The sequence below is a fragment of the Pseudophryne corroboree genome, chromosome 6, assembly GCF_028390025.1.
Source record: "Pseudophryne corroboree isolate aPseCor3 chromosome 6, aPseCor3.hap2, whole genome shotgun sequence".
Classification (NCBI taxonomy): domain Eukaryota; kingdom Metazoa; phylum Chordata; class Amphibia; order Anura; family Myobatrachidae; genus Pseudophryne; species Pseudophryne corroboree.
This window is the reverse complement of record NC_086449.1, coordinates 19,491,043-19,518,727: the sequence shown is the minus strand read 5'-3', so window position 1 is coordinate 19,518,727 and position 27,685 is coordinate 19,491,043. Positions and strand designations below refer to the sequence as shown.

The 27,685-nt window shown below is 40.4% G+C and overlaps 2 protein-coding genes across 2 annotated transcripts; both read right to left on the bottom strand.

Annotated features, from left to right (window-relative positions):
- Positions 1–324: 324 nt before the first annotated feature.
- LOC134934096 (olfactory receptor 11A1-like) lies at positions 325–1,251 on the bottom strand. The gene has a single exon (XM_063929603.1). It carries the CDS (start codon positions 1,249–1,251, stop codon positions 325–327), a length of 927 nt encoding a protein of 308 aa, XP_063785673.1.
- Positions 1,252–4,929: 3,678 nt separating this feature from the next.
- Positions 4,930–5,859, bottom strand: LOC134934095 (olfactory receptor 11A1-like). The gene has a single exon (XM_063929602.1). The coding sequence runs from the start codon at positions 5,857–5,859 to the stop codon at positions 4,930–4,932; it is 930 nt and encodes a 309-aa protein (XP_063785672.1).
- Between the last annotated feature and the right edge of the window lie 21,826 nt (positions 5,860–27,685).

The window sequence follows — 27,685 nt, the reverse complement described above, 5'->3', positions numbered from 1 at the left end:
ATAACAGTCAATTCCCATTTTTCTGTTTGGGTAAAGCATTCAAATAGACTCTAAGGTCTTCACAAATAAATGCTCTTTTTCAGTATATATACTACAGTTAATTTATCAATGATATATAGATAACATTATAAATACAGTTTTGTTTTTAAACTTAGCAGGTCAAAGCAAAATGTACCTATCATATTCCATGCAATGCGCTACTTGCAAGACATACACCATTTTGTCAAAAGATTTTATGATTACAATTGTCTTTGAAAAACTTTAATATAATAGTATCAGTCGAATATTTAATTACTTTTGGTATGCTATTTTTTCTATATTTTATTATGTTTGAATATTTATAACTCTTCGCAGAGTCTGCCTAATCTCACGGCTTCTGAGGCTGTAGATAATAGGATTTATCATGGGAGTCACCACTATATATAATAGAGAATAGAACTTATTTTGGACATATGAGCTGTCACCTGATGGCCCCATGTAAACAATCATTAGGGTTCCATAATATGTGCATACAGTAGCGAGGTCGGAGCTGCATGTGGAGAAGGCTTTTTTCCTTCCACTGTTGAGAGAAATCTTACTTATGGTGTAGAAAATGATCAAATAGGTTATGACGATTAATGAAAAGGGAATAAAAACTACAACAAAAGACAAGATCATATCAACCAGTAACAACGTGGAAGTGTCTGAGGTGGATATTTCTACAAGGGGGCCAAAGTCACAGAAGAAATGATCCATGTAGTTTAGACCACAATATTGTAACTGACAAACCACAATTAATTCAGACGATAAAATACAGACCAATAACCAAGAAGCAGCAATCATCTTCAGGCAAACATCGGGTGACATTATGGAATTGTAACGCATCGGATTACAAATGGCCAAACATCTATCGTAGGACATAACAGCAAGAAGAACACACTGCATAAATACAGAAATTCCAAAAATGTACATCTGTATGAGACAACCTGTGACAGACACTTCTTTTGTATCCCTTAATATGATATCTAACATCATTGGTATAATGGTTGTGGTTATTAAGATATCAGCGACTGCTAGTTGTCTAAGGAAGATGAACATTGGAATTTTGAGGTGTTCACATATTGACACCAAAACAACAAGTATTAGGTTTCCGTTAAGCACCACAACATAGGAGAAGATGAACAGGATGAAGAATAGAACTTTGTAAGAATATAGACCTTTAAAGCCAAGAAGTATAAATACTGTGACTTCAGTCTGGTTGATCTCACACATTCTGAGGAGGAAGAGTAGATGTCACTGAGCTCAATTTTTATCCTGAAAGAACATTAACTTGGTTAAATTGATTTAGTATCTATCAACAGATGAGTAAACAATGACCATATATCAACAATTATGTCTCCACTATTATATTAAAACAAATATTTGGGGGGAATCCTGATCAGAATCCTGGCAGTTGGGATCCGTGCAGTTGAAATGTCGATACCAAAATCCTGACACTAATCATAATACCGGGGCCGACATCCCAAAATTGCTGGTGCAGGGATCCTGACATTGATCACTATCCCTTTGCCCGACTGCTGGGTTCCCAAGTGAGGATTTGCTGGACCACCAGAGAGGTAAGATCTTTAAGGGGGGTGTTAGGTTTAGGCTGTAAAGGGAGGCATAGGATTAGGCTGCGGGAATGGGGGTAGTTTAAGGCTTCCCCTGTGAGGATTAGGCTTAGGCTGGTGGAGGGGGGTTAGGAATAGACACCACCAGGGAGGGCTAGGGTTAGGCTGCAAGAGGTGGGGTGGGGGAAGGGTAGGGTTAGGTTGTTTGAAGGGATGTTGGGAGGTAAGGGGAAAGACAAAACATATTTACCCAACCTCAGTTTGTATTCTCTGCAAATGTTTTCTCAAATAGGAACATATCACACAAGTGAACACGGTGGGGATGGGAAGGTTAGGGTTAGGCTGTGTTTTAGCAGGGTTTGAGTTAGGCAGAGGGAAGAGGGGGGAGGGTTAGGCACCCCCAGGGAGGGCTAGGGTTAGGCTGCAAGAGGTGGGGTGGGGGAAGGTTAGGGTCAGGCTGTGTTTTAGCAGGGTTTGAGTTAGGCAGAGGGAAGAGGGGGTAGGGTTAGGCACCCCCAGGGAGGGCTAAGGTGAGGCTATGGGTGGGAGGGTAAGGGTCATGCTGCGTGTAAGAAGGGTTAGGGTTAGTGGGTTGGGTATTAGGTCTAGTCTCCTTGCCATCTTGTTGTTGGAATTCTGACCTTCGGGATGCTGTTCTGTGTAAATGGGTGGTATTTTACCAGTGGGATAAAAGGATTTCTACATGGCTAGCAGTTTAACTGAGACTCTAAAAATAGATTTTACAAATAGACCTTGCTTTTGTAACATAATGACAAATAGTCCTTGAAGATAAGATTGTGTTGTCTGTAACATAGAGAGCATTACAATCAAAATACCAGTTAGAACATGATCAGGAAGACTAGCTTATAAGCAAAATATGTAGCTTTATAAGCAAAAATGACAGTATAATGTACAAAAGAAGGTCTTCTCTGTGTTAATTGGGGTTCTGCTAAGACAGAGAAACATGCCTACTGGATCTGTGCTTAGGATGGTATTTCTGCATTGACTGACTATCAAATGTAACTTTCCAAAGGATTAATGCCATTATCTAAATACTGTACCTTTAAAAGTACAATAGTCTGCCACTGACCTTGGGCATAAGATATTTGGATTCATAAACTGCCATTTATAAATGAAATAAGATGGTGCCAAATTTCAGCCCATTACAGCGTGTGACTCTTGCACTTGCACTTTTGAAAGTGACACACATACTTTGAGTTGCACATACATTAAAAGAATGCTATTCAGCAAGAGGACATATTTTCTTAGGGGACTTATATATGATACGCAGTTCTATTTACCTATTGAATTGAGCCATTTGCAGACCAGGTTAAGACAGATGCCCATTAAGACAGAGATAATGGCCCTCATTCCAAGTTGTTCGCTCGATAGCTGCTTTTAGAAGCTTTGCACACGCTAAGCCGCCACCTACTGGGAGTGAATCTTAGCTTTGCAGAATTGCGAACAAAAGATTTGCAGAATAACGAAAATAAATTTCTTTGCACTTTCTGAGTAGCTCGAGACTTACTCTGCCACTGCGATCAGTTCAGTCAGTTTTCGTTCCTGGTTTGATGTCACAAATACACCCAGAGTTCACCCAGACTATCCCCTGTTTCTCAATCCACTCCCGCGTTTTTTCTAGAAACGGCAGCATTTCTTCGCACACACCCATAAAACGGCCAGTTTCCGCCCAGAAACACCCACTTCCTGTCAATCTCACTCCGATCACCAGAACGAAGAAATTTCTTCGTTAAGCCGTGAGTAAAATACCAAACTTTTTTGCAAATTTACTTAGCACAGACACACTGCGAACATTGCGCATGCGCAGTTTGCGACTAATCGCACCGTTGCAAGAAAAAAAACTAACGAGCGAACAACTCGGAATGAGGGCCAAAGTTCTGCAGGTCTCCCACTTAAATGTGATCATTTCCTGAAGAATTACAGACTTTTTCTTCCCTTGCAGTAGAATGAATAGTAGATATGTGTTGGTGCTTTGAAGGTGTCAATTTTTTATTATTTGTTCAGATTTAGAAAAAAACAGCAAAGAGACCTGATGATGACTACAGTGATTATGTAATCATCGTCATCATCATAGTTATCATCATTATCATAATCTGCATAATCATCATCATCTTCATTGATGTCATAATCATTATCATCATTATCATCATCATCATCATCATCATCATCATCACCATCATCATCAGCAGCAATTTTCATCATCATCATCAATAATCCTCTTCATGTCTCTTTACATCAGATTAAAATATTTCTTACGTTTTAGTTAATTCCTTACAAAGCAACATGTTGGTGCAGATTTATTACAAAGCAACAGGATACTTTCCAAAATAACCTTTCAAATGGGTAGGGTGAATAATGTGATGTCAGACAATCAAATAATGCCCTGTGTGTCTTGTTTGCTGTCCAGTTCCTCAATTGAATCATAATAATGTATAGGGTTTTCCTACAATTTTAATTAGTTATGTATCTGCATTTTAATTCCCACAAACATATGATAAAGGCATATGGATTATAAAATATGCTCCAAAAATATTTTCTTTTACTTTAACGAGCAATGGAAAACCATAGCAGTAAGCTTGATGGTCTTTAAACCCAGAAGTTTTAGCGAATGTATCCCTTATGTTGTACATTGTGTAGGATCCTTTAAGTTTTCATTACTGTTTATAGTGTGTGTCAGGAGGAAACCAACAGTGTCATTTGGTTGTGTGTGGGTGTGTTTTTTGATTGCTCACGTAACAGGAAAAGGAAGGAAGGAAGCAAGGGAAAGGAAAGCAAAGGTGGAAGGAAGGAAGGAAGTAAGGAAGAAAGGAAGAAAGAAAGGAAGAAAGAAAGAAAGAAAGAAAGAAAGAAAGAAAGAAAGAAAGGAAGGAAGGAAGGAAGGAAGGAAGGAAGGAAGGAAGGAAGGAAGGAAGGAAGGAAGGAAGGAAGGAAAGGGAGAAAGGGAAGGAAGGGAAGGAAGGGAAGGGAAGAAGGTAAGGGAGCATGATATTTACAAATTATAACAGTCAATTCCCATTTTTCTGTTTGGGTAAAGCATTCAAATAGACTCTAAGGTCTTCACAAATAAATGCTCTTTTTCAGTATATATACTACAGTTAATTTATCAATGATATATAGATAACATTATAAATACAGTTTTGTTTTTAAACTTAGCAGGTCAAACCAAAATGTACCTATCATATTCCATGCAATGTGCTACTTGCAAAACATACACCATTTTGTCAAAAGATTTTATGATTACAATTGTCTTTGAAAAACTTTAATATAATAGTATCATTAGAATATTTAATTACTTTTGGTATGCTGTTTTCTCTATAATTTATTTTGTTTGAATATTTATTACTCTTCGCAGAGTCTGCCTAATCTCACGGCTTCTGAGGCTGTAGATAATAGGATTTATCATGGGAGTCACCACTATATATAATAGAGAATAGAACTTATTTTGGACATATGAGCTGTCACCTGATGGCCCCATGTAAACAATCATTAGGGTTCCATAATATGTGCATACAGTAGCGAGGTGGGAGCTGCATGTGGAGAAGGCTTTTTTCCTTCCACTGTTGAGAGAAATCTTACTTATGGTGTAGAAAATTATCAAATAGGTTATGACGATTAATGAAAAGGGAATAAAAACTACAACAAAAGACAAGATCATATCAACCAGTAACAACGTGGAAGTGTCTGAGGTGGATATTTCTACAAGGGGGCCAAAGTCACAGAAGAAATGATCCATGTAGTTTAGACCACAATATTGTAACTGACAAACCACAATTAATTCAGACGATAAAATACAGACCAATAACCAAGAAGCAGCAATCATCTTCAGGCAAACATCGGGTGACATTATGGAATTGTAACGCATCGGATTACAAATGGCCAAACATCTATCGTAGGACATAACAGCAAGAAGAACACACTGCATAAATACAGAAATTCCAAAAATGTACATCTGTATGAGACAACCTCTGACAGATACTTCTTTTGTATCCCTTAATATGATATCTAACATCATTGGTATAATGGTTGTGGTTATTAAGATATCAGCGACTGCTAGTTGTCTAAGGAAGATGAACATTGGAATTTTGAGGTGTTCACATATTGACACCAAAACAACAAGTATTAGGTTTCCGTTAAGCACCACAACATAGGAGAAGATGAACAGGATGAAGAATAGAACTTTGTAAGAATATAGACCTTTAAAGCCAAGAAGTATAAATACTGTGACTTCAGTCTGGTTGATCTCACACATTCTGAGGAGGAAGAGTAGATGTCACTGAGCTCAATTTTTATCCTGAAAGAACATTAACTTGGTTAAATTGATTTAGTATCTATCAACAGATGAGTAAACAATGACCATATGTCAACAATTATGTCTCCACTATTATATTAAAACAAATATTTGGGGGGAATCCTGATCAGAATCCTGGCAGTTGGGATCCGTGCAGTTGAAATGTCGATACCAAAATCCTGACACTAATCAATACCGGGGCCGACATCCCAAAATTGCTGGTGCAGGGATCCTGACATTGATCACTATCCCTTTGCCCGACTGCTGGGTTCCCAAGTGAGGATTTGCTGGACCACCAGAGAGGTAAGATCTTTGAGGGGGGTGTTAGGTTTAGGCTGTAAAGGGAGGCATAGGATTAGGCTGCGGGAATGGGGGTAGTTTAAGGCTTCCCCTGTGAGGATTAGGCTTAGGCTGGTGGAGGGGGGTTAGGAATAGACACCACCAGGGAGGACTAGGGTTAGGCTGCAAGAGGTGGGGTGGGAGAAGGGTAGGGTTAGGTTGTTTGAAGGGATGTTGGGAGGTAAGGGGAAAGACAAAACATATTTACCCAACCTCAGTTTGTATTCTCTGCAAATGTTTTCTCAAATAGGAACATATCACACAAGTGAACACTGTGGGGATGGGAAGGTTAGGGTTAGGCTGTGTTTTAGCAGGGTTTGAGTTAGGCAGAGGGAAGAGGGGGTAGGGTTAGGCACCCCCAGGGAGGGCTAGGGTTAGGCTGCAAGAGGTGGGGTGGGGGAAGGTTAGGGTCAGGCTGTGTTTTAGCAGGGTTTGAGTTAGGCAGAGGGAAGAGGGGGTAGGGTTAGGCACCCCCAGGGAGGGCTAAGGTGAGGCTATGGGTGGGAGGGTAAGGGTCATGCTGCGTGTAAGAAGGGTTAGGGTTAGTGGGTTGGGTATTAAGTCTAGTCTCCTTGCCATCTTGTTGTTGGAATTCTGACCTTCGGGATGCTGTTGTCAGTATTTTGACTGCCAGGATCCCAAGATCAGGGATTCTGATACCCCACCATTATGGATAATGAACCCGGCCTAATGGTGAATTTTGGTAGAGGACAAATACCACACATTTACATACTATACCATGCACATGTTTTGGGGCTGTGAAACGAAGACAGCAATCGGTCGAAACACATAGAAACGGAGAAAGGAGAGCTTTCAAACACCATGTACTGTAGATTACTATGTTGTAACTTACATTTACTTTAAAAATCTGTTTGGTATGTGGTTACTTATACATCTATATGATAATACATTGTAGTATAGACTTATAAGTGAGATTAAACTGTGCATATACTATACAATTATCTGGTAGATCATCTGCCAGATACAGCTGGTTGGAATGAAAATCTGGTAATACATGAAAGCAAATGACAATTGATCATTTTCTCCCAAACATTTAAAAATGGTCAAAATATGTTGGTTAAAGGCGTGATTTATCCAATTTGTCTGAATGACAGGTTCTGTATGTTTTCCAGTGTTTGGGAGCAAATGGTTGATTGTCATTTGCTCTCTTCCATTATAAGACCGACACTGGCATTCCGATGCAGAGAATCCCGACAGGGGATGGGTAAATATGTTTAGCCTTTCCCCTTACCCCCAACCATACCTTCCGGCAAACTTACCCTAACCTTCCCCCACCACTCCTCCTGCAGCCTAACACTTACCCTCCCTGGTGGAGCCTAACCCTAACCCCCCCCACTCCATATAGCCCAACACCAAGTTGCTAAGGAGACTTTCCCTATTCTCAACCCCCTATATCTAACTTTCCCTCCATAGCATAACTCTAGCACTCCCTGGAGGTGCCTAACCCTAACCACCTCTCTCCTCAGCCTAACTCTAACCTTCCCTTCACCACATCATAACCCTAACCATCCCTTCCCCACAGTGTTCACTTGTATAATATGTACCTCTTTGGGAAAACATTTGCATCCTGATGCAGAGAATCCCACCACGGGGTAATGTTAAGTGTTTCCCATTACCCCCAACCATCCCTTAATACAACCTAACCCTGACCTTCCCCCACCCCATCTCCCGCAGCCTAACCCTAACCCTCCCTGATGGTGCCTAACCCTACCATCAAGTTTGCATATCATTTCCGAATCAGGATCTAATACAACACACAGAAACAGATTCAGAATCAGATCATTATATCACAATAAGATGCTGACCTTTTCTTCCTAAGGGTTATACGTCTGTCTGTGCAGTGTTACCCTCCACCCTTGTACACTATACTGTAAGAAGTCTGTTTCTCCAATGGCACAAGTTTTTTACAGTATAAGATGTGGTAAAAGCAGCAGAAATGAGCCAGTAGCAAAACTTTCCTACAAAAAAAGTAAATATAAATGCTATTTATTACATTTACAATGAAATCATCAAAATAGTTTCTATTTAAATGCTATTGTATATTTACTAAGAGTTTGACCTTACTGACTGCAGATAATCCATAGATTCAATTAGCCGCAAACTACTGTAGGTCGCACAAGTTTTTAGCATGTCAATAACTTACGCCCATGACTTTTTGCTATTCAGTTAGAAAACTACTGTAAGTCAACTTAATGTGGGTTTCAGAGGGAAAAATTGCAGCTTTCAGTAAGTATCCATAGCATATCCCTGATAATTAATGATGTATTTAAAGGTGTTTCATTAGTAATATATAGCTAATAATATCACTTCATTCTTCATGGGTTTAATGATGGTGGGCATGTATATTTACGTGTTCTAATTATGTGTTTTTAACCTTCCAGATGGGAAATTCAAGAGTTTTTCCCAATAGTTTACTAACTCACTTATAAATCACAATAGATACCGTAACCCCAAAACACTTTTTTTTTTTTGCTGAAATACACCTGCTGGCTATATTTTCTCATTCTTTCTTAATTGTTGTAAAATTCAGCCCTGCAATACCTTACAAATGTGCCCTATGCTCTGCTTACTGTATACTGTTATTTATCAAATCTGCAGGCTTATTGGACACCATGGGCTCGATTCAATTTAGTGTAGATTGAATAGCGCCGGGAATTAGCTCTCAGTTCTATTAAATTCTGCACGATGTGATGCCCGACCAAATGATTTCTTAGCACACTCCTGGAGGAGTACGATAAGAAATCACACAAAATGTTGGTGTGATGCTGTTTTCTGGCCTTAATGTGATGGAGAATGACAGTTATTGAAACAAAACACTCTACGAGAATTGGCCTTCTCCGACATAACAGTTCTCTGAATTGAAAAGCTCTTGGAGCTAATTCCCACCATGATTCAATTCGCTTACAATGATTACCATACTCTTTCATGCACTTTACGTGGATCACACACTGCAGAATTAATGCATAATATTGGCACGATGTCTACACATTAACATTTTCTAATTGAATTCTGTGACCTCGTACCAACATTTTTTTATTAGCAAAATTAATATGTTATATGTTTAGATTACAAATGCAGGACGTCACAGAATGAAGTTGTGGCTAAATGAATCTGCCCCATAGATAGAAATATGGACAACATATATCTGAAAACTTGACTTTGATACTGAAATGACAATACTGGGTTCAAAACAACAAACATCTATAATTTAGAAATGAGCCATGAGTAAAATGCCCATACCTATTTTGCCAGACAGTTCTTTCAGCAACCCACCATTGTATCAATGTTAAGAGTAAGAAGACAGTTCTTAAAAATGTAGACGTAAACTAAATACGTATATTATGTTTGAATTAAATATTGAAACTGTATAATCAACAATCATGGAGGTTATAACAGAAGCCCCAACTTATAAATATAAGTGAATAATTGGAAATTACTGTGCAAAGATTTTAAAAATATATGGTAAATTCACAGATTTTTTTCTATAAACTCCTAATTTCTGAAAAGTCCATAAATATCCTGAGTCCTAGAAAATTATGGAGGGTGAGCGAGTTAATGTAAAAGGAGGCAATTAGATGGAAAATTGAATGAGATGTCTAATTTTTTTTTACTGAATAATTATATATATAACATAGAAATATAAATAATAATGGATTCTGTGGAGAATTATAGTAAAAAAAAAGATCAAAATATAAAGAGTGGTCAGAAGGAAAAGTTGCATAATGGTGAGTAGAGAAGGGGAAAGTGAGAGCTCAGATGTTTTTCTTTTCAAATTGAATCAGGTCAGCTGATATCACCAGATCACACATTTAGAACTTAGAAGCAGTTGTTTTATAGGATTATTTATGAAATGTCAGAATACATAAATAGTAACATACTGTATTACAGATTCTCTTAATATAATTTTTTTTAAAGTACAAAAGAAAATGTTAGAAAATAAATGTAAAAAAATATGTCACCAAATCACCTCCGAAAGTTTACTACAATAACCATCGCTGTTAAGAAATGTGCACAATTATAATTTTATACTGTTAAAGACATAACATGGATTGAAAAAAGTCAGGTAGTTAACACAAAACATCTGCCTATTTTACAGCACATTTTGGCTCTAATTTGAATGTGGCACTAAGTAAGAAAATATTCCAAAAATATTCTGTCCTTATCCAAATTGGTCTTTACCATAGATTGTACTCTTGTCAATAATAAAAACAGCAGGTGAAAAAAATTACAGAATATTAGTTTGTTTCATGTATATGAAGACATCTTTGGAAATGGAAGGTTCCTCCTCTCACCGGTCATGATGTTGTGTTTTGTTAATGTTGTGACTTCTGTACAGTATCTGTCTCCCAGCTTCTGTGGTGATTTTATAGCAGACAGAGGTCCTTGAGGAATTACTTGTGAGGATGATTTAATGAAATCCACAGAGGAACAACCACCACCTGTGAATCCCTGAACATTTAATTAACATGTAGAGCAACACTTTGTTAGTATAATTAAAATGGTTTCAAATGACAGTAAAATATTCAGTTATTACAATATATTGATTTCCATTTTTGATATGCAAGTAATCTGTAATGTATTGGAACACAGACATCTCCAAGTAGATAATAAATATTAATTTGTAAAACACACTTATTTATTGGATTTTCTCACTTGACCAGAGTTTATTGCCTCTCCCAAAGAAAACAGCAATTTTATCAATACTGTGGGATCCATTAAGGACACCAGCCTTCGGCATCCAAACAGTCTAAATGCCGATGGTGGAATACTGACACTTCTTGGAATGCTGGTGCCGCCACCCCAACTTGGATCAAAATTCGAGGTTGGGTTACCAAACACTGGAATCCAAATTGAGGTCTGCCAGGACTGCAGAGAGGTAAGTCATGGTGGTGGTGGTGGTGGTGGGGGGGGGGGTAGGTTTGATCAGCTGCTGAAATTTGAGATTCTGGAAGAGGCTGGAACTCTGAACTCTTGGATGAAGCACACAATTAGCAAACAAAGGTATAGTTCCTGAAGTTGAATGGTATTGATGGTTGTGGCAGAATTCTGCTCAGGGAAGCAATCCAGCCAAGTTGTCTTATGAGGAAGATACAGCACATACAATAAAATAAATTATTCCAAATCCTGGTTGACTCTTTCAGTTTGATGTTGGTCTGAGGATGGTATGCAGAAAAAAATTTGAGCTGGATTTGTAAATCGGTACATAAGAGCATCAGAACTTGACAACAAATTGGACTCCCCTGTCAGAGACAATTTCCACTGGAAGACGATGAAGATGAAAGACTTCTTGAATAAAAAAGTTGAGCAAATGTGGATGCTGAAGGAAGATCAGTGAGAGGAATGAAGTGGGCCATATTGGTGAATCAGTCAACAACCATCCAGGTGATGTTGAATATGTTTCAAAGAGGCAAGTCTGTAATAAAGTCTATAGATAGGTGGGACCACAGTTGATGTGGTACTGACAAAAGGATTAATTGCCCAGCAGGAGTTTGTGGATTCATCTTGTGCTTGGCACACTTGGAACATGAAGAAACAAAATCTTGGACGTCTTTCTTTGTAGAGGGCCACCAGTAGGAACTGGTAATGAACTCAGTAGTCTTCTGAATGACCTGCAAAATGGGAAGATAGATCCCAATGTAACAATTTTTTGCATAGTGCAGGTTTCATAAAAGATTTCCCTGCAGGAGGTGTGGGAACTATTCAAATTGCAGAAGACACCACAGGATTAATAATTAAATGTTTCTCAGTGAAAGTAGTCTCATTTTCCTGCTACATGCAGCAAGGGAGGGGTTCAGCTTTCCAATTCTGTACCCCAGGATGAAAAGACAACTCGAAATTAAAACATGAGTAGAAGAGGGCCCATCTGGCTTGCCTTGGATTTAATCAGTGGACTGATTTCCGATATAACACAGTCTTATGATCAGTCAGAATGAAAATAGGTTGAATTCTTCAAGAGCCAACTTTATAGTGAGTAATTCCTGATCTCCAATGGAGTAGTTACACTCTGCTGGTAGAAATTTGTAGGAGAAGAAACCACTAGGGTGAAGATGATCATCTTGAAATCACTGGGAAAGAACTGTGCCAACACCTACAGATGAAGCGTCTACTTCCATAATAAATGTTTGGGAGACATCAGTTTTTTTCAAAATACAGGAGCAGTGATGAACTTTTGTTGAAGTATTTCAAAAGCTTTTTTTTTGCCTCATGTGTCCAGCGATATGGATTGGCACCCTTCTGTGTGAGAGCAGTAACAAGTGCTATGATGGTAGAAAAGTATCTGATAAACTTGCAGTAGTAGTTGACAAACCTGAGTTGCACTGCTTTAAGAATTGTTGGAAGTGGCCACTCCTGAGTTGCTTGAAGCTTTTCAGAATCCATTTGTAGTCCTGAATTTGAGATAATATATCCCAGGAAGGGAATGGACTTGACTTCAAATACAATTTTTTTTAAGTTTGCAGTAGAGACAATTAGTTCTAATATGTGTGAGTACCTCCTTGACTTGCCGAGGATGGTCAGCCAGATGGTTGGAAAATATCAGAATGTCATATAAGTATACTAATACATGTGTGTACAGTACATAATGGAAAATCTCATTGACATAAATCTGGAATACGGCAGGAGCATTACTGAGGCCAAATGGCATGATAAGGTATTCATAATGACCGTCACGGGTATTAAATGTCGTCTTCCACTCATCACCCTCACAAATGCAGATTAGGTTGTATGCCCCACCAGTTCTAATTTGGTAAAGATGGTAGCATTGCTGACTTAATAAAAAAAGTTATGTTATAGAGGAAAAGGATAACGATTCTTAAAAGTAATAGTCAATGCAGGCATTAATCCACAGTATTTTTTTTTCTCAAAGAAAATCCCACACCAGTGGGTGGGGTAGAAGGTTGGATGAAACCTTTCTCAAGATTTTCATGGATTTACTGTATTCTGCCATGACTTGTGTCTCTGGTATTGAGAGTGGATAAATGCATCCTCAAGTTGGAGATTTTAAAGGAGGTGGGTGATAGACATTCAAAAGGTCGATAGTCAAAGTTCAACATCATAAAGTCGGCAGTCAAAATGCCGACGTCAAACTGGTCACAGTCAAAATGTTGACAATCAAAAGGTTGATAGGGTCAAAAGGTCAACATATGGTAAACTCATGTTTTTTGGGGGTTTTCATGGTTTTATAACTTTTGCTGTATTTACTATCCATGTCACAAACTATTACCTTAAGTCACCTTGTGTCGAGCAAAGTTGAGCGAGCCACCTATCCCGAAGCATGACGAGTGAAGCAAGCCTGCGAGGGGATGCATTTGAACAAATTTGGATAAAAATGTTGAAAAGCACAAAATAACTTCCATTTTTTTGTGCCGACCTTTTGACTTTGTCGACCATTTGACCATACCGGCCTTTTGACTGTCGACCTTTTGACTCGTTTGACCTTTCGACTGTCAACCTAGTGAATGTCTGTCTTCTCTATCACACCCATATTTTAATTGGACTAGAGCAATTGGACATTCCCATTCACAAAGTAGAGGAAGAACATCTGCACTTGCTTTGCTGAACAAATCTGTAAATACCTTATATGGATGAGGTGGAGTATCCGGATGAAATGGTCCAGTTTAACATGCTGGACAAACTTGTTGCGGGCAGGACTTGAAACAGAAGTTCCCCCAGGTGATGAATTGAGAGGTTTTCCAGTCGATATGGGGATTATGCTGGCAGAGCCAGGGCAGGCCCAGGACAATGGAATGTGATGCCTTGGGTTTTCAGAATGAAAGACCCCAGTTTGGACTCATAGAGGCTGAGTCTGGTGGGTAATGATGACACATAGGATATGACTCCCATCAACTGCAGCTAAGAATACAGCATTAGGCAGTCTCCTGGTGGGCAGTGCGGCTGGACTAAAGCTGAGGTGATAAAATATCCAGCAGCCCCAGAGTCGAGAAGAGCAGAAACCTATTTGAATCACTGGGTGACTTGTAAATGAATTGTATGAATGCAATCAGATTTTTGAGGAAAATAATTGAATACTCCTAGTCTGATCATTCCTTGCAGGATTAAGAACTGGCATTTCCCGAATGCTTAGGACAAGAGTTGATTTGGTGGGAAGGAGTAGCACAATAGAGACAAAGATTTTCAGAGCATTCTCTTTGGTATTCTTGCTCGGACAGACAAGAGTGGTTGACTTGCATTGGTTATTCCGGAGACCTAAGGAGGTACAAATTCTGCTTGAGTTCTTAGATGAGTGGATCCTCCTCTTTCAATAGCTGATCCCTAAAATGTAAGTCCACCTTGGTACATAAAGACACTAAATCCTCCAATTTGTCTGGAAGATCACAAGTGGCAAGATTGTCCTTGATCCTTTCAGAGACCATTCCACAAAGATGCATAGAGTGCATTGTTATTCCAACATAATTCAGAAGCCAATATTTGGAATTGAACCAGGTATTGATCAACAGAACATGACCCTTGATGAGGACATACAATGTCTATGGAAGCTTATGTAACTCTCTCAGGTTTGTAAAAAATCCGATGGAAAGCTGTAACAAAGTCTTTGTAGGAACACAATAATGCAACAGATTTTTCCATGAGAGGGGATGCCCTGTCCAGGGCAGACCCAGAGAGCAGCAAGATGACATATGCCACTTTGGTATGCTCAGTAGGAAAGTTACTGGGTTGCAACTTGAAGTGGATATCACATTGGTTTAAAAATTCACTGCAATTCTTGGAGTTGCCAAATAATTTTGAAGGGGTAGGAAGCCGGAGTGCAGATGGAAGTGATGCCAGAGGATGTGTAAGCAGAGGAGGAGTACCTGCAGAACCACTAAAAGCAGCTTGAATTCTGTGCAGGCTATTGGACAATTCTTGCAGGAACTGGATATACAAACCCTGTACATCCTCATGATGTTCTAGGTGCTGGACCAGTCATGCAGGAGAAGCATGAATCTTGACTGGATTCATTAAGTCAGTAAAAACTGTCACGCCTGAGGTTTGGGTTTGGCTTGGACAGGCGTTTGTGGTAAGAGCTGACTTGGAAGGAGTATGATTAAAGCGAGAAGGCTTTAACCAGGTTTTGCACATGGAACTTGGAATTAGGCATGTACTGAAGATACTGTACAGTTAAAAGAATTGTTGGTGCTCTTGCAGTGATAAGCCCAAAGGTAAATGTGACATGAGCAATAACTTTATTAAAGTGGAATTGTGGATCACTGCTAATTCTAAAAGAAGAATTAAATAAAATGGAAATGTTGGCTGGAATAGATCTGAAGTGGTAACCAGAAAGCATCTGAAACACTGGCTGGAATGGTTCCAGAATGGACTGTAGTGCTAAACGGGCTGTATCTGGAATGATAACACTGGAAAGTCTTAGAGAGATGCAGGTGTAATAGCCGATATACTTAGTACTTGAAAATTACCAGGCTTGAACTGGATCTTAGCAGACACTAAAAACTGTATGTAAGAGCTCAGCACAGATCTGTTACGTCCTGAAAAGAGACTGTTGTACTCTTTAAGGAAATCCCATTTATACCCCCATGGTACTCAGTTACAGAGTGAATGGCCACATCCCAGCATGTCATGCAGTATGCCGTGATGCAACATGCTGCATAGCAATAAAATGAGGTTTGGTACATCTGTCCTGGCTATAATAGAAACATGGCTCACAAAATCAGACATGGCCTACACTACAGCACTGCCACATGGTGGTCTCCACTTCACAAACACCTTCAAGCTTGGTAACAGTAAAGGAGGTGGGGTTAGAACATTATTATCCCAATCTTTCACATACAGAGTTCTACTAAAGGGAGTACGTTTACTAAGATGGGAGTTCTATTTAAGAGGGGATGTTGGCCATAGCAACGAATCAGCTTCCAGGAATTATCTTCTAGAAAGTACTAGATAATTGAGAAGTAGAATCTGATTGGTTGTTATGAGCAACATCCCCTCTTAAATCGAACTCCCATCTTAGTAAATTTACCCCCAGGTTCTATCATTCACATCATTTGAAGTACAATATATCAGTATATAATCTCCTTTCTCTCTTTGTGTTGCAGCTATTTATTGCCCACTTGGGTAAAACAACCAATTTCTGGATGATTTTTCTGCCTGACTGCCTCACTTCCTATACTCTGACATCTTCACCATAATCATAGGTGATTTCAATATAGTGATTGATAGTTTAAAATCGTCTGCTCATGCCTCAAAACTACTCTCTATAACCTCCTCTGTCAGCCCCTCCTAATGGACTTACTCCTCTACTCATAAGGAGGGCCACTGCCTTGATCTTGTATTCATCAGACTATGCTCAATTTATGTATTCAATAACACTCCCCTCCCTCTCTCAGAGCACAACCTTGTCACCTGCATGCTCTCCTCCATTTCTTAAAACTCAACAAAATCCTCCAATCCTCCTTAAAGCCATAGAAAAATTCACAAAATTAATTTTCAAGTTCTTTCCACCTCTTTGTAATAACTGCTATCGCCAATATCTGCATTAACTTCTCCTGAAACTGCTGTACCATAACAGAACCATACTCTAAAATAGCACTTGATTAAGTGGCCCCAGCTACCAATCACACTCCATGTAGGCCTAGATATTAACCGTGGTACTATAAATTAACACGACACTTGCAAAAACTCTTACATAAATCTCGCACTCCAAGCAACTTCCTCACATATAAGACTACATATCTACCACTCCAATTGTAATGCCATAGACACTGCCAAACAAATATATTGCAATATCTCATCTCTGCTCAAGTTTCTAACCCCAATTGATTATTTAATGCATTTAAATCACTTCTCAACACTCCTCCACCCAACACTCTTCTCATATTCCTACTCTAATACCACTCCTCTTGATCCATTAACCTCACAAATAAGTAGAGCTCTGTATCCTGTGCTCATCTAAACCCTAACTAAAATCTGTAATTTCTCTCTCTACTGGTAACTTTCCTTCATTGTTCAAGCATGCAGTGATTACTCCCATTATAAAATTCTGACCCAAACACTCTCTCAAGCTACTGTCCCACCTATCAGATCACATGCTCCTCCAAGCTACTTGAGAGACTTGCCTATTCTTGGATCACACACTTTCTTAACTCACACAACCTATTGGACCCACATCAGTCAGTCTTTCATTCCTAACACTCCACAGAGACAGCTCTGACTAAATAAGTGAATGATCTGGTCACTACGAAGACTAAAGGCCATTTCTCACTTCTTATTCTTCTAGATCTCTTTGTTCCTTTTGATAGTCTTGACCACTCTCTTTTCATAAAAACTCACAACACCCCCTAGGTATTCAAGTCACAGCCATTTATTGGTTCTCATCCTACCTAATTGCTCTTTACACTTTACTGAATCCACCTCCTCTTCATTACCTCTATCAGTTGGAGTACCACAAGGATCAGTCTTAGGTCATTTGCTGTTCTCTAACTATTCATGATCTCTTTATAAACTAATCTACTCTTTTGGATTTCAGTATCAACTGTACATGGATGATACTCAAATATACCTATCCTCCCCAGATTTGTCACCATCTATATTAGTCCATATCAAAGAGTGCATTTTTGCCATTTCATATTGGATGTCATCTCACCACCTCAAACTTAATATTCCTATACATTTCCACCTGTCAACAGTAGTTACCAAACTGATATCTCTATCACTGTTGAAAACTCAACAATCCTTTCCCACCCCACAAACTCGCTGTCTAGGTGTCATTCTTGAATCTGAACTGTCCTTTGTTCCCCACCATCAATATGTCTCAAAATCATGTTGCATGCATCTATAAAACATATCCAAAATTTGACTATACCTTACACAAGAAACAACAAAAATTCTAATCTGTGCTCTTATTATCTTCCGCTTTGATTATTGCAATAGGCTTCTAATTGGTTTTGCTAAAAATAGACTCTCACCACTACAATCCATTCTGAATGCAGGTGCAAGGCTAATTTTCCTCACTAGAGGCTTATCGTCTGTGGATCCACTTTGTCCATTGGTTACCTGTATTCTACCATATTCAAAATAAAATATTTTTACTTATACACAAGGCAATTAACCAAACTACAAAAATGTACAAATCTTTGCTTTTCTCAAAATATCTCCCAACCTGACCATCGCTCTTCACAAGATCTACGTCTCTCATCCACACTCATTATTCACTCCCATTCACAACTGCAGAACTTTCTTCTGGCTGCTCTGTGAAGAGCCGTCCCATGCACGAGAGGACTGTCATCTAGGGGTATATTTACTATTATACATATTTGTACTGATTTCAGTCGAAAATGAATTTGAATGACATCGGCCAAACAAAAGAGCAACTTTTTGAATCTGTGTTCGGTAATTTACTAAGTGTTCGTGTTTGTCTTATTAGTATTTTCCAATGTCGATTTCATTCGGATTTCTGGGGGGGAAGGGGGGGTTTTGCCCGAATTTTTTTGTGTTGGGCCGAAGATACATATTGTGATGCATGATTCGTCTATTTCATGTGCGGCAGATTTTTGTTGACTTTGCGGCCGAGTTTTCACATTTACTTTCGATTTTGAAGGTGATGCAGCATTATAAATACGCCCCAAACCGTCCAAACCTCGTGGGTTTAGATAGTGGAGAGAAGAGAGATAGTGCTGTGAGGAGTTGGAGAGTTTATTGGTTAGTAGCTTTGCGATTTCTGAGTGATGCATTGTTTTTGAAAGTTGTCTTGTCTTTATTGTAGTATTGTTATTTAAAAGTGTGTCATAATTTCTGTCAGTGTATTTTTTATGTAGTGTCTTGTCAGTATGTGTGTGTGTGTGTGGTGTGTGCGGTGTGTGCTGTGAAGAGGTAGAGGAGGTGTGTGTGTTTGGTTTGTGTTTTCTTTTTAGTGTTCAGTGTTGTTTGTCCTAAGAATGTCAGAGTCAGAGGTAAGTGAGGTTGGTGAGGTGGAGGAGGTTGATGAGGTGGAGGAGGTTGGTGAGGTGGATGAGGTTAATGAGGTGGAGGATGGTAGTAAGGTGGAGAAGGGTAGTGAGGGGGATGAGTTGGAGGAGGTGACAGAGGAAGAGCCTGAGTCTTCTAGTTATAGTGATGTTGCTCCACAGCCACTTACCAGGACCAAGACAGGCCGCAATGTTAAGTTCACTTTTGCAGAGAATGTGGCCCTTGTATGTATGATAATTAGTGATGAGCGGGTTCGGTTCCTCGAGATCCAAACCCCCCCGAACTTCACCTATTTTACAGGGTTCCGAGGCAGACTCGGATCTTCCCGCCTTGCTCGGTTAACCTGAGCACGCCCAAACGTCATCATCCCGCTGTCGTATTCTCGCGAGATTCATATTCTATGTAAGGAGCCACGTGTCGCTGCCATTTTCACTCGTGCTTTGGAGATGATAGCGAGAGGACGTGGCTGCATTCTCTCAGTTTCTGTGTTCAGTGTTCTGCAAATATCTGTGCTCAGTGTGCTGCAAATATCTGTGCTCAGTGTGCTGCAAATATCTGTGCTCAGTGTGCTGAAAATATCTACGTTCTCTGCCTGAAAAACGCTATATATCTGTGCTGCATTTTAGTATATAGTAGGAGGACAGTGCAGACTTTGTGCTATGACCACCAGTATATATATAGTAGTACGGTACAGTAGTCCATTGCTCTACCTATGTGTCTTCAAGTATACTATGCATCCATACCTGTGCTGCATTTTAGTTGTGCGCAGTATATAGTAGGAGGACAGTGGAGAATTTTGCTTACCACCAGTATATATATATATATATAGCAGTACGGTACAGTAGTCCGCTGATCTACCTCTGTATCGTCAGGTATACTATGCATCCATACTTGTGCTGCATTTTAGTTGTGTGTAGTATATAGTAGAAGGACATTGCAGAATTTTGCTGACCACCAGTATATAATATATAGCAGTACTGTACAGTAGTCCGCTGCTCTACCTCTGTCTCATCAATTATACTATCCATCCATACCTGTGCTGCATTTTAGTTGTGCACAGTACACCAGTATATATATAGCAGTACGGTAAAGTAGTCCACTGCTCTACCTCTGTGTCGTCTAGTATACTATCCATCCATACCTGTGCTGCAATTTAATTGTGCGCAGTATATAGTAGGAGGACAGTGCAGAATTATGCTAACCACCAGTATATATATATAGCAGTACGGTACAGTAGTCCGCTGCTCTACCTCTGTGTCGTCAAGTATACTATATGTCCATACCTGTGCTGCAAGTTAGTTGTGCGCAGTATACAGTAGGAGGACAGAGCAGAATTTTGCTGACCACCAGTATATATATAGCAGTACGGTACAGTAGTCCACTGCTCTACCTCTGTGTCGTCAAGTATACTATCCATCCATACCTGTGCTGCATTTTAGTTGTGCGCAGTATAGTATATAGTAGGAGGACACTGCAGAATTTTGCTGACCACCAGTATAGTACGGTACAGTAGTCCGCTGCTCTACCTCTGTGTCATCAAGTATACTATCCATCCATACCTGTGCTGCATTTTAGTTGTGCAAAGTATATAGTAGGAGGACATTGCAGAATTTTGCTGACCACCAGTATATATATATATATAGCAGTACGGTACAGTAGGCCATTGCTATTGATATATATTACTGGCATATAATTCCACACATTAAAAAATGGAGAATAAAAATGTGGAGGCTAAAATAGGGAAAGATCAAAATCCACTTCCACCTCATACTGAAGCTGCTGCCACTAGTCATGGCCGAGATGATGAAATGCCATCAACGTCGTTTGCCAAGGTTAATGCCCAATGTAATATGAGAGCCTGTAAAATTAAAAAAACAAAAGTTCACTAAAATGATCATAAATCAAAATTAAAAGCATCTGATGAGATGTGTAAACTTGCCAATATGCCATTTATGACACGGAGTGACAAGGAACGGATGAGGCCCTGTCCTATGTTCATGGCTAGTTGTTCAGCTTCACATGAGGATGGAAGCACTAATCCTCCCGCTAGAAAAATGAAAAGACTTAAGCTGGCAAAAGCACAGCAAAGAACTGTACTTTCTTCTAAATCACAAATCCCCAAGGAGAGTCCAATTGTGTCGGCGGTTGCGATGCCTGACCTTCCCAACACTGGAGGGCAAGAGGTGGCGCCTTCCACCATTTGCACGTCCCCTGCAAGTGCTGGAATTAGCACCCGCAGTCCAGTTTCTGATAGTCAAATTGAAGATGTCACTGTTGAAGTATACCAGGCTGAGGATATGGGTGTTGCTGTCGCTGAGGAGGAAATTGACAAGGAGTATTCTGATGGTGAGGTGGTTTGTTTAAGTCAGGCACCCGGGGAGACACCTGTTGTCCGTGGGACGAATATGGCCAGTGACATGACTGGTAAAATAAAAAAATAAAAAAATCAGCTCTTCAGTGTGGAATTATTTTAACAAAAATGCGGACAACAGGTGTCAAGCCGTGTGTTGCTTTTGACAAGCTGTAATAAGTAAGAGTAAGGACGTTAACCACCTCGGAACATCCTCCCTTATACGTCACCTGCAGCGCATTCATCAGAAGTCATTGACAAGTTCAAAAACTTTGGGTGACAGCAGAAGCAGTCCACTGACAACTAAATCCCTTCCTCTTGTAACCAAGCTCCTGCAAACCACACCACCACTCCCTCAGTGTCAATTTCCTCCTTAGACAGGAAATGCAATAGTTCTGCAGGCCATGTCACTGGCAAGTCTGATGAGTCCTCTCCTGCCTGGGATTCCTCCAATGCATCCTTGAGTGTAACGCTTACTGCTGCTGGCGCCGCTGTTGTTGCTGCTGGGAGTCGATGGTCATCCCAGAGGGGAAGTCGGAAGACCACTTGTACTACTTCCAGTAAGCAATTGACTGTCCAACAGTCCTTTGCGAGGAAGATGAAATATCACAGCAGTCATCCTGCTGCAAAGGAGATAACTCAGGCCTTGGCAGCCTGGGTGGTGTTAAACGTGTTTCCGGTAACCACCATTAATTCACAGGGAATTAGACAATTTATTGAGTTAGTGTGTCCCCGGTACCAAATACCATCTAGGTTCCACTTCTCTAGGCAGGCGATACCGAGAATGTGCACAGATTTTAGAAAAAGAGTCACCAGTGTCCTAAAAAATGCAGTTGTACCCAATGTCCACTTAACCACGGATATGTGGACAAGTGGAGCAGTGCAGACTCAGGACTATATGACTGTGATGTATTGCCTCCCGCAGCAAGAACAGCAGTGGCAGCACCAGTAGCAGCATCTCGCAAACTCCAACTCGTTCCTAGGCAGGCTACGCTTTGTATCACTGCTTTCCATAAGAGGCACACAACTGACAACCTCTTATGGAAACTGAGGAACATCATCGCAGAATGGCTTACCTCAATTGGAGTCTCCTGGGGATTTGTGACATCGGACAATGCCACCAATATTGTGCGTGCATTACATGTGGGCAAATTCCAGCACGTCCCATGTTTTGCACATACATTGAATTTGGTGGTGCAGAATTATTTAAAAAACGACAGGGACGTGCAAGAGATGCTGTCGGTGGCCCGAAGAATTGCGGGCCACTTTCGGCATTCAGCCACTGCGTGCCGAAGACTGGAGCACCAGCAAACAGTCCTGAACCTGCCCTGCCATCATATAAAGCAAGAGGTGGTAATGAGGTAGAATTCAACCCTCTATATACTTCAGAGGATGGAGGAGCAGCAAAGGCCATTCAAGCCTATACATCTGCCTAGGATATAGGCAAAGGAGGGGGAATGCACCTGACTCAAGCACAGTGGAGAATGATATCAACGTTGTGCAAGGTTCTGCAACCCTTTGAACTTACCACACGTGAAGTCAGTTCAGACACTGCCAGCCTGAGTCAGGTCATTCCCCTCATCAGGCCTTTGCAAAAGAAGCTGGAGACATTGAAGGAGTAGCTAAAACGGAGCGATTCCGCTAGGCATGTGGTACTTGTGGATGGAGCCCTTCATTCGCTTAACCAGGATTCACGGGTGGTCAATCTGTTGAAATTAGAGCACTACATTTGGCCACTGTGCTCGATCCTAGGTTTAAAGCCTATCTCTCTTTCCGGCAGACACAAGTCTGCAGAGGTGCAAAGACCTGCTGGTGAGACACTTGTCAAGTCAAGCGGAACGTGACCCGTCAACAGCTCCTCCTTCACATTCTTCCACAACTGGGGCTGCGAGGAAAAGGCTTAGAATTCTGAGCCCACCCACTGTCAGTGATGCGGGGCAGTCTGGAGCGACTTCTGACATCTGGTCCGGACTGAATGACCTGCCAACGATTACTAACATGTCGTCTACAGTCACTGCATATGATTCTGTCACCATTGAAAGAATAGTGAAGAATTATATGAGTGACCGCATCCAAGTAGGCACGTCAGACAGTCCGTACTTATACTAGCAGGAAAAAGAGGCAATTTGGAGGCCCTTGCACAAACTGGCTTTATTTTACCTAAGTTGCCCCCCCTCCATTGTGTACTCCGAAAGAGGGTTTAGTGCAGCCGCTCACCTTGTCAGCAATCGGCGTACGAGGTTACTTCCAGAAAATGTGGAGAAGATGATGTCCATCAAAATGAATTAATTATAATCAATTCCTCCATGGAGACATTCACCAGCAATTGCCTCCAGAAAGTACACAGGGACCAGAGAAGGTGGATTCCAGTGGGGATGAATTAATACTTTGTGAGGAGGGGGATGTACTCAGTGAAAGGGGTGAGGAATCGGAGGATGAGGAGGAGGTAGACATCTTGCCTCTGTAGAGCCAGTTTGTGCAAGGAGAAATTGATTGCTTCTTTTTTGGTGGGGGCCCAAACCAACCATTCATTTCAGTCACAGTGTGTGGCAGACCCATTCACTGAAATGGTGGGTTTGTTTAAGTGTGCATGTCCTGTTAATACAACATAAGGGTGGTTGGGAGGTCCCAAGCACAATTCCATCTTGCACTTCTTTTTTCTTTAATTTATCTTAGCATCATGTGCTGTTTGGGGACTATTTTTTAAATCTGCCATCCTGTCTGACACTGCAGTGCCACTCCTAGATGGGCCAGGTGTTTTTTTTTGTCGGCCACTTGGTGCGATCTTGGTGCACCTCTTTTTTTCTTTGCATCATGTGCTGTTTGGGGACTATTTTTTAAAATCTGTCATCCTGTCTGACACTGCAGTGCCACTCCTAGATGGGCCAGGTGTATGTGTCGGCCACTTGAGTCGCTTAGCTTAGCCATCCAGCGACATCGGTGCAACTTTTAGGACTAAAAATTATTTTGTGAGGTGTGAGGTGTTCAGAATAGACTATAAATAAGTGGAAATTATGGTTATTGAGGTTAATAATACTATGGGATCAAAATGACCCCCAAATTCTATGATTTAAGCTGTTTTTTAGTTTGTTTTTTTTTAAAAACACCCGAATCCAAAACACACCCGAATCCGACAAAAAATTTTCAGGGAGGTTTTGCCAAAATGCGTCCGAATCCAAAACACGGCCGCGGAACCGAATCCAAAACCAAAACACAAAACCCGAAAAATTTCCAGTGCACATCACTAATGATAATGAAATACCATCGGCAGCTTTTTGGTCAGCTAAGGTGTCATCTAATAAAAAGGTAGTAATCTGGCAGAAGGTGGTTGACGCTGTAAATAGTGAGGGCCTGGTGAGGCGAACAGAAGTGATGTGCAGAAAGCGCTTCTACGACATAAAGCGTTGTGTGAAAGCTAAAATAGCAAAGGAGGCGAAGTCTGCACATCAAACTGGAGGTGGGCGGCCATTTATAGCAATTTATCTGGAGTATGAGGAGCCCCTGTAGAACCTCATTCCTCCTGAGGTAGTGAGGGTGACTTGTGTACGGGACTCCGATTGGCCCAGGGATGCTGGGACGTTGTGTTTTTTAATAATTTATTGTTGAAGAATCTTTGTTTTTAATTTAAGTGAGCATATTGTATTTTTTTTTCCTTTGGCAATCATTTTATTTTATTTTTTTCCCCACTGTTTATGTTGGCAGCACATAAATGCATGCTGTGCCTATTGTTCTAAACACATCCTATTTGGATTATAATGGTGGATTTTTTTAAAAATTAGTTTTAAAAAGCAAAATTCATATTGCGTCACATGACTTAATTTTAGCAAAAAAACACATTCAAGAAAAAATCTAGACATGAATCCAGTGTGTTCTAGTTCTAAACAATTTAGTACAAGTCTAAGTACAAGTATCTAATTAGAGTTGCATCAGTAAACAGCACTTTAAAAGGTATCAGGGTGGCTGACAACCTAAGGCTTTTGTTCCTTCAAAGGGAGTATTGGAGGTCATTCCGAGTTGTTCGCTCGCAAGGCGATTTTAGCAGAGTTGCTCACGCTAAGCCACCGCCTACTGGGAGTGAATCTTAGCTTCTGAAAATTGCGAACGATGTATTCGCAATATTGCGATTACAAACTTCTTAGCAGTTTCAGAGTAGCTTCAGACTTACTCGGCATCTGCGATCAGTTCAGTGCTTGTCGTTCCTGGTTTGACGTCACAAACACACCCAGCGTTCGCCCAGACACTCCCCCGTTTCTCCAGCCACTCCCGCGTTTTTTCCGGAAACGGTAGCGTTTTTTCCCACACTCCCATAAAACGGCCTGTTTCCGCCCAGAAACACCCATTTCCTGTCAATCACACTACGATCGCCGGAGCGAAGAAAAAGCCGTGAGTAAAAATACTTTCTTCATAGCAAAATTACTTGGCGCAGTCGCAGTGCGGATATTGCGCATGCACACTAAGCGGAAATTCACTGCGATGCGAAGAAATTTACCGAGCGAACGACTCGGAATGAGGGCCATTGTTGTGAAGATAAGTACATTAAGAGACGTGAAAACACATGATGGAAGATGGCCCTGCTAATGAGAGGGTACTTTTTTTACAAATAAAAATGTTTTTGTCATTTTTAATCAAATAATTACATATATTTATTCTCTTTTTCTAGGCTCTAAAAAGACACAAGGACCTTCTCGGCCTCTGGTCACTGTTAGTGTAGCCTCAGATGCTGCTGATGCTGGTAAGTGCATTAGCATTGGGTGTGTTTTTACATAAATGGTGAACCAATATTATTATTTTTTTAATTTAAAAGGCCATCCACATGCGTATTGCCTACATGGACGTGTAGCTTGGGGGTGTCTTCCAGAGCAGCACAAGAGCCTCCACCATAATGAAGAATCTCAATGGTCTCTGACGTGCCCCCACAGCAACTGCTCAACAGTCCGAGGCCATGTCACCGCATTGCCCACACCTGCCTGGTGAGTTCATTGGCACAATCACACAACACAAATATTTACACTCACACACTTTTCCATAATACAAACATTGTACAAATAAAAGTAAGATTGTTGGCCTACTTAAGATGGTATGTTGGCCTTAACAACTCATAATAAACTGGTCATTTATGTTGTACCTTCTAGAAGGTAGCATATGAAATGTTATTGTTAGCTATATCCTATATCCCACTTTAAATAGAATTACAATCTTAAGTATAATAATAATTTTAGTAACAATAGGAACACTAGTAAACATAACACAAATGATCTTCATTAAGTATTCAAAATATACTTACACACAGCTGGTTTTCCATTTCAGCCGACAACATTGTTCAGCCAAGTTAGACAAAGCAACTGCATCAATCGGACAATGAGGAAACATTTACCCTCGACCTCACTGCAATACCACCGCATGACCAAACATACTCACATTTTGCTACTCCGTCCACTCAACAAACACCTGAGCAGGACTGAAGCACAACCCCACTTAGACCACAGGCTCAAGACTAGGCTTTTTGGGACAGCTGGTCCACCCAGCAAGCCAATAATTTAGAATGTTTGCGAAGGCAAACACTATCTATTTCAAGTATAGGCCATCATGTACCACTTCGCCAGAAGTAACAGCAGACAAACTGCAGAACTAACCAGGATGGCCATCATCAATCAATCGTATGATAGACACATTTCAACGAGTCATAGATGACAATCACAGGCTCCATCAAGCCTACTTGCAGATCATAACTGCAACACAAAATACCCAATACACCATGGTCATAAGCATGAAGAGCCACACGTCTGCCACAAGAGACTTACATTTAACACTTACAACCCTTACCCAACATCTCATTCATCAAGGTGAGCAGACAAGTTCTAGTTCCACAACCACAACCCCCTTAGTGACACCTGTAACGTCCCCACCCAGACGTTCCGGCCGAACACGACCAGACACCAGTGGGAAAGGGCCATCTAGCTCAAGAGGATGACCTGCTAAATAAATTCTTAAATTATTGTTATTTTCTTGCTAGTGGCATTGTTGTTTTTGTGTACACAATTCAGAAATGGGTTTATTTAGGATATCAAATGTACTTTTGATACCCATTCACAAGCAAAACAAGGTGAAATATCCAAAAGTTGTCTATGTCTTTTTAAATTATCCTTTTAACAATAGTTG